This window comes from Pan paniscus, chromosome 20 (genome assembly GCF_029289425.2).
Source record: "Pan paniscus chromosome 20, NHGRI_mPanPan1-v2.0_pri, whole genome shotgun sequence".
Lineage (NCBI taxonomy): Eukaryota > Metazoa > Chordata > Mammalia > Primates > Hominidae > Pan > Pan paniscus.
This window is the reverse complement of record NC_073269.2, coordinates 49,762,588-49,776,475: the sequence shown is the minus strand read 5'-3', so window position 1 is coordinate 49,776,475 and position 13,888 is coordinate 49,762,588. Positions and strand designations below refer to the sequence as shown.

General features: G+C 51.5%; 2 protein-coding genes across 2 annotated transcripts; one reads left to right on the top strand and one right to left on the bottom strand.

The window, feature by feature from the left end:
- Positions 1–3,079: 3,079 nt before the first annotated feature.
- On the top strand, positions 3,080–9,917 carry ZNF428 (zinc finger protein 428). The gene is made up of 2 exons (XM_003817584.6): positions 3,080–3,214; positions 9,258–9,917. Exons 1-2 carry the CDS (start codon positions 3,139–3,141, stop codon positions 9,755–9,757), a joined length of 576 nt encoding a protein of 191 aa, XP_003817632.1. The 5' UTR covers positions 3,080–3,138; the 3' UTR covers positions 9,758–9,917.
- On the bottom strand, positions 3,174–5,573 carry SRRM5 (serine/arginine repetitive matrix 5). The gene has a single exon (XM_008970832.6). The coding sequence runs from the start codon at positions 5,292–5,294 to the stop codon at positions 3,174–3,176; it is 2,121 nt and encodes a 706-aa protein (XP_008969080.2). The 5' UTR covers positions 5,295–5,573.
- Positions 9,918–13,888: the final 3,971 nt, after the last annotated feature.

Here is a 13,888-nt window from a genome sequence, read left to right as displayed (position 1 = left end):
CCCCAGCATTAAACTTGACATCCAGGCTATGAAGGGACCATGTATTTTTCACCATTGTATCCCCAGTGCATGGGCCTTGGCATGTAAGAGATATAGCTGAGGCTGCATCAACTGGCCCTGCTTGGTTCTCTACTGTCAGGGAGTACAGTGGAAGACAGTAGTGGTGTGTGTGTGTGGTGGGGTTGGTGGGGGGCGGGGGGGGTCCGTTGGTGAAGAGGGAGAGAGAGAAGTCACAGAAGGCTTCCTGGCAGAGGCAGTATTTCAGCGGGCAAGAAGTATAGAGGTTCTTATGTTTGTGGTGGGCTTTGAAGGGTGAAAAGGAGTTCTCCAGGCCAAAAAGGGGGAAGGAGGGCTGGGCGTGGTGGCTCTTGCCTGTAATCCCAGCACTCTGGGAGGCCAAGGTAAATGGATCACCTGAGGTCAGGAGTTTGAGACCAGCCTGGCTGACATAATGAAACCCTGTCTCTACTAAAAATACCAAAAAATTAGCCGGGCATGGTGGTGGTGGCTGCCTGTAATCCCAGCTACTAGGGAGGCTGATGCAGGGTAGAGGTTGCAGTGAGCTGAGATCGCGCTACTGTACTCCAGCCTGGGCAACAAAGTGAGACTCCATCTCAAAAAAAAAAAAAAGGAGGAGGAGGACATTCTTGACAGCAACAGTGGGTGTACTAAGACCCACAGATGTGAAAAGGCCTTGTGTGCACAGGGGGAGGTGAGAGGTCTGGAACATCTGGAGTTTATAGAGGAGCAGGGGTGGGAGTAGTAATGGCCACTCTTGATGGAATACCAGCCACACACCAGCAATTTCTATCAGTGAGCCTACTGAATCTTCAGAAAAACCTTTTGAGCCGAGAAATCATTTTATGAAAGGTCTGGCTTCCAATCCTATTTCATCCACTTACCAGATGGTGACCTTGGGCTACTCACTTATCACCTCTGTGTCTGTTTCCTCATCTGTACAAAGGAGATAATTCCCAGTCTAGTTATGGGGAGTACGTGAGTTAAGGCCTGGAAGCCCCTTTCTTACAGAGAAGGAAACAGGCTAGAGAAGTTAAGTTCTTTGCTTGGTGCTACACAGCTAGAGTGTGGCAAACCTAGACACTATCTTGCCAATTGATACAGAACTAAGGCTGATAATCACAAACTAGTATAGCCATACCAATTGTTTAAATATTAAAATACTTCCAGATGGGTTGGTGTGTCACTGCTACACAAGTACTCCCTGTCCCTAACTGCCACTTTGGACCCCCCTTGTGGTATTATATATATAAATATATTGGTTTTCATCCACAGTTCCTGGCTGGTAACTCCTATAGCCTTTGTTACAGTCTCTTGTTATGATGTTGTGTACCTTAGGCCTGGGGCAGGTCTGAAGAAACAGAATCTCTCTGACCTCCTCCTGCCCTCCATTTCCTGCCCCAGGGCAAGACTCTAATCTTCCCCACCTTCTTGATTGTTGGTCTTAAGACACTTTTCAGAGAAGTCCATGCCCAATGCTGCTGTCTTAAAGCCTCCGTAAAAACCCAAGAGGACTGGGTTTGGAGAGCTTCCGCATAGCTAACCACCTGAGGGTTCCTGTAGGGTGGCACCCCAGGGAGGGCGTGAAGCTCCCTGCCCCTTCCCTTATACCTTGCCCTACACATCTCTTCATCTTTGTTCTTTGCAATATCCTCTATAATAAACCAGTAAATCTAAGTAAGCATTTCCTTGAGTTCTGTGAGCAGCTCCAGCAAAATTTTTTTTTTGTAAGATGGGTCATCCAGGCTTGAGTGCAGTGGCAAGGTCACGGCTCACTGCAGCCTTGACCTTCCAGGCTCAATTTATCCTCCCGCCTCAGCTTCTCAGGTAACTGGGACTATAAGCACATGCCACCACACCGGCTAACTTTTGTAATTTTTTTTTTTTTTTAGAGACAAGTTTGCCATGTTGCCTAGGCTGGTCTAAAACTCCTGAGCTCAGGTGATCTGCCCACCTCGGCCTCCCAAAGTGCTGGGATTACAGGCATGGGTCACTGCGCCCGGCCTTATTTTTATTTTTTTAAAAAAGTCGGGTGTGGTGGCTCACGCCTGTAATCCCAGCACTTTGGAGGGCTGAAGTGGGCGGATTGCTTGAGCTCTGGGCAACATGGTGAAACCCTGTCTCTTCCAAAAATACAAAAATTAGCTGGGTGTGGGGACAGCGTTGGAATGGAATCAGAGGGGACACCTAGCTGTTGTCTGCTGTGTAGTGTGTGGGGAAAAAGCCCCACACATTTGGTCACAGAATTCTGTGTTGATGATTGTTGTGATAGTGTGAGAGTAGAGGAAAAACACAGTTTGAGGGTTTTTTTTCCCCATAACACTTCCCCAACCCCAGACCTCCCCATGGTCCAGCAACTAAAGGGTTAAGGCCTGGTATCCGTCCCGCTCCACTCTCAGTTCTGACTGGTGCCCACACCAGTCCCCACTGTTGAATATTTGGAGTGTCACCTCTCCCTACCCCACTGAATAAGAACCAGAAGGCAGCCTTGTTGCCCACATGCGGAAATTAAGACCTAGAGAGGGGGACGGGTGCGGTGGCTCATGCCTATAATCCCAATACTTTGCAAGGTTGAGGCATGTGGATCACCTGAGGTCAGGAGTTCGAGCCCAGCCTGGCCAACATGGTGAAGCCCCATCTCTACTAAAAATACAAAATTAGCCGGGCGTGAGGACGCACACTTGTAGTTCCAGCTACTCGGGAAGCTGAGGTAGGAGAATTGCTTGAGCCTGGGAGGTGGAGGTTGCAGTGAGCTGAGATCGCACCACTGCACTCCAGCCTGGGCAACAGAGAGAGACTCTGTCTCAAAAAAAAAAAAAGACCTAGAGAGGGGCAGGGCTTGCAGTCAAGACCCTGTAGACAGTCAGGGACAGAGCTGGGGTCCTCTGTGCCCCACGCCAGCAGTGAGCACACAGTTGGGCTTGGGGTGGGGATGGGTGCTATGTAAACATTTATTGAATCATCACAGGTCTTTCCTTTCCCCCATCCAGCATCCCTCTCTACCTGCCAACATCCTGTATTAGAGAACTTGTGGCCGGAGGTGTGGCTGTGGAGAGCTGGCCGGGGAGGGACGCTGCTCAGCTGCTGCTCTGCTCCTGTCTCCTGTCCCCTCCCCCGGCCATGACAGAGACCCGTGAGCCAGCTGAGACTGGGGGCTACGCCAGCTTGGAAGAAGACGATGAAGACCTTTCCCCAGGTAAGGTGGCCTTAGAGGTGGTGGCGTTGGCTTGACAGTCATCCTGGCTTAGGGTTTGGCCTCCACTGGGAAATGTTGATGGGGAGTGGCTGCTTGTCTTGCTAGGGGTTCTATTCTGACTGAGACTGCTTGTCCTAGTAGGGGATCTCTTCCAGTCGGGACTTCTGGGGACTGTAGATTGACTGGGGTCGCTCTCCTTGCTAGAGGTTCTAGATTGGCTATGATTTCCTTCCTTGCTGGGGGTTCTAGATCGGCTATGAGCTTTCTCCTTGCTGGAGGCTCTAGGTCGACTGTAACCACTCTGCTTATTGGGGCTTCTAGATCGGCTGTGATCTCTCTCCTCGCTGGAGCTTCTAGATTGTCTGCGCTCTCTCTCCTTGCTGGGGCTTCTCCATCGTCTGCGATCTCTGTCTTTGCTGGGGCTTCTGGATTGTCTGTGCTCTCTCTCCTCGCTGGGGCTTCTAGATTGGCTGCGATCTCTCTCCTTGTTGGGGCTTCCAAGTCGGCTGTGATCTTTCTCCTTGCTGGGGCTTCTAGATCGTCTGTGATCTCTCTCTTTGCTGGGGCTTCCAAGTTGGCTGTGATCTCTTTCCTTGCTGGGGCTTCTAGATCGGCTGCGATCTCTCGCCTTATTGGGACTTCTAGATCGGCTGCGATCTCTCGCCTTGTTGGGACTTCTAGATCGGCTGCGATCTCTCGCCTTGTAGGGACTTCTAGATCGGCTGCGATCTCTCGCCTTGTTGGGACTTCTAGATCGGCTGCGATCTCTCGCCTTGTAGGGACTTCTAGATCGGCTGCGATCTCTCGCCTTGTTGGGACTTCTAGATCGGCTGTGATCTCTCTGCTTGTTGGGGCTTCCTGATTGACTGCGACCACTCTCCTTCCTGGGGCTGCTAGATCCTCTGTGATCTCTCTCTTTGCTGGAGCTTCTGGAATGGCTATGACTTCTTTCCTTGCTGGGGTTTCTAGACCAGTTGTGACTTCTTCCTCTTCTGGGGGTTCTAGATTGGTTTTGACTTTTCCCCTTGCTGTGGCTTCTAGACTGGCTGTGTCTTCCCATCTGGCTCAGAATTCCCTTCCGGGTGCGACTTCTTGCCCTGCTATGGTTTCTCTTCCAACTGTGACTTCTCACCCTGCTGTGCGTCCTCTTCTGACTGCCACTTCTTGACCTTCTGGGGCTTCTAGATTGGCTGTGACTTTGCGGCCTGCTGTGGGTGCTGTCCTGGTTATAACTCTTGACCCTGCTGGACATTTCAGTGGGGCTGTAACTCTTTTCCCTACTGGGGATGATCATCTGACCGTAGCTCTTCACCTTCCTTGATGAGGATGGAGATGGGTTGTCACTCTTCTCCTTGGAGGGAATTCCAGTTGGGGTTTGACACTTGGCTCTACTGGGAGTTACAGCCAGCTCGGAACTCCTCCCTATACCTGAGCCTCCTGGTGGGCGGTAACTCTTCTTGCTCAGATTTCTAGGCTGGCTGTCACTCCTTTCCCTGTTGCTGGTTCTAGGCCGGCCGTAACTCTTTCCCCGGCTCCCTTTTTGCTGTGAAGTGGGAGTTCTCACCCTGCTGGCCATGCCTGGTCTGGCACCATGAGTTCTTATCCTGCCAGGAGTGCTGGCCCTGCTGGGTGACCTCTTGGAGCTGGGGCTTCCCCTTCTGCCAGGTGTCCTACCCCGGCTGTGTGTGCCCCTCCGCTGGTGGCATCTCACGTCGCTGGCCTTGCTGGCTTTGCTGGTCCTGGTGTCGGTGCTCACCCTGCTGGGTGTTCTTGCTTTGCTGCGGACTCGGGACCTGCTGCTGGGCCGGTTAGAAGGGGCTCTTTTTGTACTGGTCGATTTGGTGGACTTGGAACTGCTTGGGCTCATGACTGAGTTGCGGGATGTCGCTGGTTTGGTGGGCACTAAGGATCTGTTGGGTGTTGCTGATTTGGTGGACTTCAAGGAGGCAGGAGGCTTGGGATCCGCAGTGGGCATGGAGGATCCACTGGGTGCCAGGGACATACTGGGCTTTGAAGATCTCTTAGGTGAAGACATGGTGGGCGCAAAAGGGCTTGTGGTCCTGGAAGTCACAGTAGACATGAAACACCTGGTAGCCGTGGACGATGACCTGATTGCCTGTCACAGGCCAACTGTGTGAAGTCATAGTGGGCATTGAAGACTCTGGAGGGTGAGTGGTATGAAGTCAGAGGTGGGAGGAGAGAGGGGAGGGGTCCCAGCCTGAGGCTGGAGATATTTCCTCTGGTTTGCAGCCATTCAGCAGATGTCTTCTGAGGCTGACTCATGCCCAGCATTGCTGGGGACACAGAGATGGGGCAGACCCAGGCCCTGCCTTCAAGGAGCCCATAGTCAATGGGTGGGGAGGGGGGTCACTGCCCAGAGTGGTCAGGGTGTGATGGAGAGCAGTGCAGAGGCCGGGGAGCCCATACGAGAGAGACACTGACCGCCTGGGGAGTCAGCGAGGACTTCACAGAGGAGGTGACATGAGCTTGGCTTTAAAAAGGAGCAGGAGTTTTGCCAGTAGAGAAAGAAAGGGTCAGGCTGGGCGTGGTGGCTCACACCTGTAATCCCAGCACTTTGGGAGGCTGAGGCAGGCAGATCACCTGAGGTCAGGAGTTCAAGACCAGCCTAACCAACAAGGTGAAACCCCATCTCTACCAAAAATATAAAAATTAGCCAGGTGTGGTAGCACACGCTTGTAATCCCAGCTACTTGGGAGGCTGAGGTGGGAGGATCGCTTGAACCTTGGAGGCGGAGGTTGCAGTGAGCCAAGATCATGCCATTGCACGCCAGCCTGGGTGACAGCGAGACTCTCTCTCTCGAAAAAAAAAATGAACGGGTCAACCAGGTGGGCGAGGAGCAGAGGCCAAGGCTTTGGGGAGGGAGATCAGGGTCTTGGGGCCACTATCATCCACTCATCCACACGTCCTCTGCTGCGGACCCCAAGATCATACCTGCCCTTGAGGAGTTCCCAGTCAGGTAAGGGAGATACCCTGGGGGGCAGCTGACTGCAGTCAGCTTCTAGGACAGTAACAGGAGGAGGTGCTGGGGCAGGGGAAGCTGGAGAGAGACCTGGCTGGGAGCCTGGGGCTTCAGGGTGGTGGCTTCACAGAGGACAGAGTTTGTGCTGGGTCTTGAAGGATGAGTAGGGGGTCACCAGGTGGATAGAGTGGGGAACAGCCCATACCAAGGCCTCAGGAAACGATTGTTAAATGGCAGGAACTAGTAGGAGAGAGCTGCAGGGACGGATGTTCAGAAGGAAAGAGTTATAACCCGTTCTGGGCTGGTGATGCTGGGGACCCAGCAGGAGGGTGGTAAAAAAAGTGACTGGCTGCCTGGGATGAGGAGGTCTGGGACGGCCTCACCAAAGAGGAAGGCCTCCCACTGGGTCCTAAAGGATGGTGGGAAAAACTAGGGCAGGACATTCCCACCAGAGGGAGGAACAGTGTGTGTGAAGCCTCAGAAAAGGTTTGTCAAATTCCATGCAGAGATATCCATGCCATAAATATGTCATAAGTACTTTCTTTGCACAAAGGAAGTGTTTTAGATGCTGGGGCCACAGCAGTGAACCAGACAAAGTCCCAGCTCTCGGGGACAGGCAGTAAACAAACACACAAGTAAATGTTGAATGCAGTGAGTCAGAAGATGGAGAAAAATGAGCCGGGTGCGGTGGCTCATACCTATAATCCCAGCACTTTGGGAGGCTGAGATGGGTGGATCACTTGAGGTCAGGAGTTTGAGACCAGCCTGGCCAACAAGGTGAAACCCCGTCTCTACTAAAAATACAAAAATTATCTGGGCATGCTGGTGCGCCCCTGTAATCCCAGTTACTTGAGAGGCTGAGGCAGAAGAATTGCCTGAACCCAGGAGGCGGAGTTTCCAGTGAGCTGAGATCACGCCACTGCACTCCAGCCTGGATGACAGAGCGAGACTCTATCTCAAAAGAAGATGGAGAAAAATCAAGCAGAGTAAGGGGCATAGGGAGTGCTGGGGAGTGGCCAGGGCGTCACTGAGAAGGTGACACTTGAGAAGAGACATGGAATGGAGAGTGACATCGGCAGAAAGGGTGGCAAAGACCCTGAGGCAGGTATGGGCCTGGGGTGTTGGAAGGTGAGGAGCCTGGTATGAAGAGCCTGTGGCCACTGTGATGACAGGAGCAAGGGCGGAGCACAGGGTGCAGTAGCAGGATCCTCTGGGTTCTGGGAGAAACTGAGGAATGGGGCTGGGATGGATACAAGGTGAGGCTTTTGGCAGGCTCCTACCACCGAGGCCGAAGAAGCTGGTACTTCCCACACTGTGGTCACAGGGACCCCATCCCCAACCATTACTCTGTGTGTGCGCCCCCATAATGGCAGCTGATGTCGCCCTTTTCTGTATATCAACTGTAAATTTTTCCCCTTTTCTGTTTTTTTTTTTGGAAACGGAGTCTTGCTCTGTCACCCAGGCTGGAGTGCAGTGGTTCGATATTGGCTCATCGCAACCTCCGCCTCCCGGGTTCGAGCAATTCTTCTGTCTCAGAGTCCTGAGTAGCTGGGACTATAGGCACCCACCACCCCATGCTTGGCTAATTTTTGTATTTTTAGTAGAGACGGGGTTTCACCATGTTGCCCAGGGTGGGTCATGAACTCCTGAGTTCAGGCAATCCGTCCACCTCAGCCTCCCAAAGTGCTAGATTACAGGCCTTTTTCTTTAAACCTAAACTTGTCCTAGGCCTGTCCTTGATAACTGTGAAATCACAGTAATATATCTTACCTATAAATAAATATTTTAATTCACCTATCTCTCTCCCTCTCTCCATGGCCACAGATATAAAAGTACATCTGTGTGTATGCATGTGTTTTAATTTGCACAAATACCTTTTCAAATGGTTGTCTCCCTAAAATGATCCAGTGTCAGCCATGGCCCAGGTTCAGCTTTTCCTGCCAGAGCTGTGTAACCACAGGGGAGTGAGTCGTCTAGCCTCCCTGTGCCTCAGTTTCCACATCCATCAACTGGGGATAGTAATAGTACCACCCTCAAAGGGTTGTTGAGGATTTAGTGAGTTAATGTATAAGAACAGGGCTCCTACAATAGCAAGGATGCTGTTGTTACTGGTGGGTTTTTACTACTGTGGCTTTGTCCTTCCTAAATGCCTCCCACCCCACCTCCCCATGGAGTTTTTGTTTTCTTTTGCAATCAATCGAAAGAATCAAATAATTTTTTTTTTTTTTTTGCTTTTTTCTAAGACAGCAGAGTCTTGCTCTGTCACCCAGGCTGGAGTGCAGTTGTGCAATCTCGGCTCACTGCAACCTCCGCCTCCTGGGTTGAAGCAGTTCTCCTGCCTCAGCCTCCCGGGTAGCTGGGATTACAGGCGCCCGCCACCACACCCAGCTAATTTTTGTATTTTTAGTAGAGACGAGGTTTCACCATGTTGGCCAGGCTTGTCTTGAACTCCTGACCTCATGATCTGCCCACCTTGGCCTCCCAAAGTGCTGGGATTACAGGAGTAATCCACCGCGCCCGGCCAAAAAAATTCTTTTTAAGTGGTGAGGTCTCACTCTGTCACCCAGGCTGGAAGGGAGTGGCGCAATCATGGCTCAAATGCAGCCTGGAACTCCTCGGCTCAAGTGATCCTCCCGCCTCAGCCTCCCGAGAAGCTGGTACTACAGGTAATGCATCACCAGGCCTGGCTAATTTTTTAATTTTTTGTAGAGACAGAGTCTTGCTATATTGCCCAGGCTGGTCTCAAACTTCTGGGCTCAAGTGATCTTCCCACCTTGGCCACCCAAAAGTGCTGGGATTACAGGCATAAGCCACTGTGCCCAGTCCTGTCCCATGCAGTTCTTGGAAGACATTCATTTGCTTGACACAAAGATACAGGGAATCTACTGGGTGCCAGCCTTGTTCTGTGCCATGGGGACTCATCTGTGGGGAAGGGAAGGGTAGTGTCTAGGCTATCCTCGTCATACTATGGCAAGTCTGAATGTGGGGATTCAGGGAGGGGACAGCTGGGCCTAGCCCTCTTTCCTCTGATACCACTGTCTCCCCCTATCTGTCCCCCTCCAGGCCCCGAGCATTCCTCTGATTCAGAATACACTCTCTCAGAGCCGGACTCCGAAGAGGAAGAAGATGAGGAGGAGGAGGAAGAGGAGACCACTGACGATCCCGAATATGATCCTGGCTACAAGGTGAAGCAGCGCCTTGGCGGGGGCCGTGGTGGCCCATCCCGCCGGGCCCCCCGTGCAGCCCAGCCCCCGGGCCCCCCGGCCCAGCCTTGCCAGCTCTGTGGCCGCTCACCCCTTGGGGAGGCCCCACCGGGAACCCCACCCTGCCGGCTCTGCTGCCCTGCTACAGCCCCCCAGGAAGCACCAGCCCCTGAAGGCAGGGCCCTCGGGGAGGAAGAGGAGGAACCACCTCGGGCTGGGGAGGGCCGACCAGCTGGGCGGGAGGAGGAGGAGGAAGAGGAGGAGGAGGGAACCTACCACTGTACGGAATGTGAGGATTCCTTCGACAACCTGGGGGAGCTGCACGGGCACTTCATGCTGCATGCCCGGGGTGAGGTGTAGGCAGAGCCCCCATACGGGGAGCTTGGCTGAAGGGGTGGGGTGGGAGGAGGGGGCTGAGGAAATTGGGGTTGTGACAGTGGTCATGGGGGATGGGGTACTGCCGGTCTGTGTTGTCTTAGAAGTAGATGTGTGATGGCCAGAATAAAAGCCAAAATCTGTATCTGTGTGTGTTGGTTCAGAGTGTGTGTGTGTGTGTGTGTGTATTCCCGCCCGTGTGTGTGTGTGTGTGTGTGTGTGTGTGTGTGTGTATTCCCCCGGGCTCCTTCTTGCGGAACCTTGGGGTCTTTTGGGAAAGATAACATTTACTGCGTGCTTGTATTCGATGAGGTTTCCATGTATTTACTTACAGACCCCATAATGTAAAGGCTCTAATAATAGAATCTTGTTTCTCACTCACAAAATAGTGCTCGGTGAGTCATTTGGGGACCCAGGCCATCCCTTAAGCCTGTTGTCTCCCCCATGGTCCAGACTGGGTGGCCATAGCCTGGGTCCTGCTGGCAGAAGAGGACAGGATGCCTGGTGAGGTGCATGTGTTGTCTTACAAGCCCTGGCCTGCCAGGGGCACACACTGCTTCCATTGACACGCCTTTGCTGAGAAATTAGATATGTGGCCGCAGCTAACTGCAAAAACAACCTGGGAGAAGCAGTCTAGCCAAGCGCCCAGAAAGCAGAAAACAGTTCATGGAGGACAGCTAGGGCTTTCTGCCACATCGCCTAGGAACTTCCACAAAGAGGACTTTAATTATAATCACAGCTACGCTTTCTCAGCGCTTCCTGGGTATCTGGTGCCAGTCCAAGGGCTTTATATATATTGACTCATAGAAATGGTGCATCTAGGAACTTACAAAAATAGAACCTTAATGATAATTGCAGCTGCCATTTTCCCAGCACTTACAGAGTGCTGTACTTAATTTGCATGAGATTATCAGCTTCTTAGAATAACCCTGTGAGATAGGGATTGTGATCCATTAATTCATTTAACAAATATTTTTGAGTACCTGCTGTGTGCTAAGCATTGGGAACACAGCAGTGAATAAAATAAAATCGTTGTCCTCATGGAGCTTACATGGCAGTGGGTAGAGGCTGCTGGTGAAGACAGACATAAACAAGTAAGATACAGCATATGCCGGGTGCTGATAAATGCTGTGAGAACAATAAAGCACTGAAAGGAGGCCCGGCATGGTGGCTCACTCCTGAAATCCCAGCACTGAGGTGGGTGGATCGCTTGAGCCCAGGAGTTTGAGACCAGCCTGGGCAGCATGCCAAAACCCCATCTCTACAAAATACAAAAAATTAGCTGGGCTAACCATGGTACACGGCTATAGTCCTAGTACTAGGGAGGCTTAGGTGGGAGGATTGCTGGAGCCTAAGAAGTGTCGCTGCACTCCAGCCTGGGCAACAGTGAGACCTTGTCTCAAAAAAAAAAAAACACACACACACACAAAAAAAAACTGAAGGAAGGCCAGGTGCAGTGGCTCACACCTATAATTCCAGCACTTTGGGAGGCCGAGGTGGGAAGATTTCTTGAGCCCAGGAGTTGAAGGCCAGCCTGGGCAACACAGTGAGACCCCATCTACAAAAAATTAAATTAGCTGGGCTTGGTGGTGCATGCCTATGGTCCCAGCTATTCAGGATCACTTGAGGCTTGGAGGTTGAGGCTGGAGTGGCCTGTAATTGTGCCACTGTGCTCACTGCACTCTAGCCTGGATGATGGCAGGAATTTGTTGCAAGAAAAAAATTTAAAAAAGGACTGAAGGGAGAACTGTTCTGGAAGGAGGTTGCAATTTTAAAGAGTATAGTCCTCCCTGAGAAGGTGACAGATCTGAAGCCGGGGGGAGCCATGTACATCAATGGGGAAGAGCACTTCAGGCTGGAGGAGGCAGGAGCCTGCCTGGTGTGCCAGGGAGGCCAGAGCTGTAGGGATGAGGTCAAAGGGTAGCAAAGGACCAGCTCTTTACAGCCTTGCCAAAACTTGGGCTCTGAGATGGGAAGTACTAATTCGTAATTCACAGAAGCTTGGCGCCGAAGCTACTTTGAAAATAGAAGCCTAATTATAATAATAGCTATCATTTACTGAGAATTTACTGGGCAACCAGCCCTGTTCTAAGGCGCTTTACGTGTGTTAACTCATAGAAGGTTGGAGACTAAGAACCTTCAAGAATAGAACCTGAATTACTGTAATGGCCATCATTAAGTCAGCGCTCACGGTGGACCAGGCCCTGGGCTCAGTGCTTTATGTGGACAGTCATATCAGATCCTTACAAGTTAGGGACTGTTACTTGTTTACTCATTCACCCAACAATGATTTATTGAGCACCTATGAGATGGCAGGCACTGCTCTGGGAGTTGGAAATATAGCAGTCAACACAATGAACAAAAACCCCCTCCCTTTGTGGAGGTTATAATGGGGAAGACAGTAATCAAGTATTTAAGTAAAATATACAAATTGTGGCTGGGCGCGGTGGCTCATGCTTGTAATCCCAGCACTTAGGGAGGCCGAGGCGGGCGGATCAAGAGGTCAGGAGATTGAGACCACGGTGAAACCCCGTCTCTGCTAAAAATATAAAAAATTAGCTGGGCATGGTGGCGGGCACCTGTAGTCCCAGCTACTCGGAGAGGCTGAGGCAAGAGAATGGCGTGAACCCGGGAGGCAGAGCTTGCAGTGAGCTGAGATCGCACCACTGCACTCCAGCCTGGGCGACAGAGCAAGACTCTGTCTCAAAAAAAAAAAAAAAAAAATACAAATTTTATGGAATGTTAGTCATAAGTGCTATGGAGAAAAAGGAACAGGGTGGGAAGCTTGTGTGTGTGAAGGTTGCAGTTTTAAGTAGGGTGGTCAAGGAAGGCTTCACTGAGATGACATCAGAGCAGAGACCTAGAGAAGGGGCAGGAGTGAGCCTTGTGGCTGTCTGTGGGGACAGTAAATGCAATGGCCCGAGGTGGGAGCCCACTTGGGGTGCTTGGGAGGAGAACACAGGGCCACGAGGCTGGAACTGAGGAAGACAGGTAGGAGGTGAGGTTGGAAAGTAGCGGAGAACCAGGCCGTAGGAGCCATATACTGACTTTGGCAATGTCTCCAAGTCTGGGTCCTCACAGTAATCTGAGTGCTCGTAATAATCCTTAGAGGCTACTTTTATGACCATTTTATAACTGCTACAACAGGCCAGGCATGGTTGCTCATGCTTGTAATCTCAGCAGCTTGGGAGGCCAAGGCAGGTGGATTGCCTGAGGTCGGGAGTTTGAGACCAGCCTGGCCAACATGGTGAAACCCCATCTCTACTAAAAATACAAAAACTTAGCTGAGTGTGGTGGCGCGTGCCTGTTGTCCCAGCTACTTGGGAGGCTGAGGCAGGAGAATCGCTCGTACCTGGGAGGCGGAGGTTGCAGTGAGCCCAGATTGCACCACTGCACTCCAGCCTGGGCAGTAGAGCAAGACTCCGTCTCCAAAAAAAAAAATCTGCTACAACAGAGGCACAGGGAGGTTGAGTTACCTGCCAGAGGTCACAAAGCCAGTAAGCAGCAGAGCCCTGGTTTGTACCCAGACAACTGGATGCAGGTGCATCCACTCTTAACCACTAAGCCACACACCAGAAATGGCAGTCTAGTGCCCACAGCCACCATCTGACTTAGAGGAGTGTATCTGGTCTCCACAGAGCTATTGAGTTTTTTTAAGTTACGTTGGTTACCAATGTTGAAAAATGGGTAATTTCACATTTAAAAAAATAGAAGTTTCTGGACTGTCTTGAAAATTGTGAGATCTATATTGCTGAACCTCCAGTTCCCATGGGGATAGTGGTTTGTTGGTGCTGAGAAGGAGTCACTTTCTGTAGGGGAGGCATTCACTCTTATGTGCCCAGTCACCACTGCCTCACATCTGGACACCCCTACCCTGCCTGCTTGGCCCTGAAGAGCATCTGCTTTTTTTTTTTAATGGGTTTTTTTTTGTTGTTTTTTTTGTGATGGAGTCTCACTCTGTCGCCCAGGCTGGAGTGTAGTGGGCATGATCTCAGCTCACTGCAGCCTCCGCATTCTGGGTTCAAGCGATTCTCATGCCTCAGCCTTCTGAGTAGCTGGGACCACAGGCGCGGTACTACCACCCCCGGCTAATTTTTGTATTTTTAGTAGAGATGC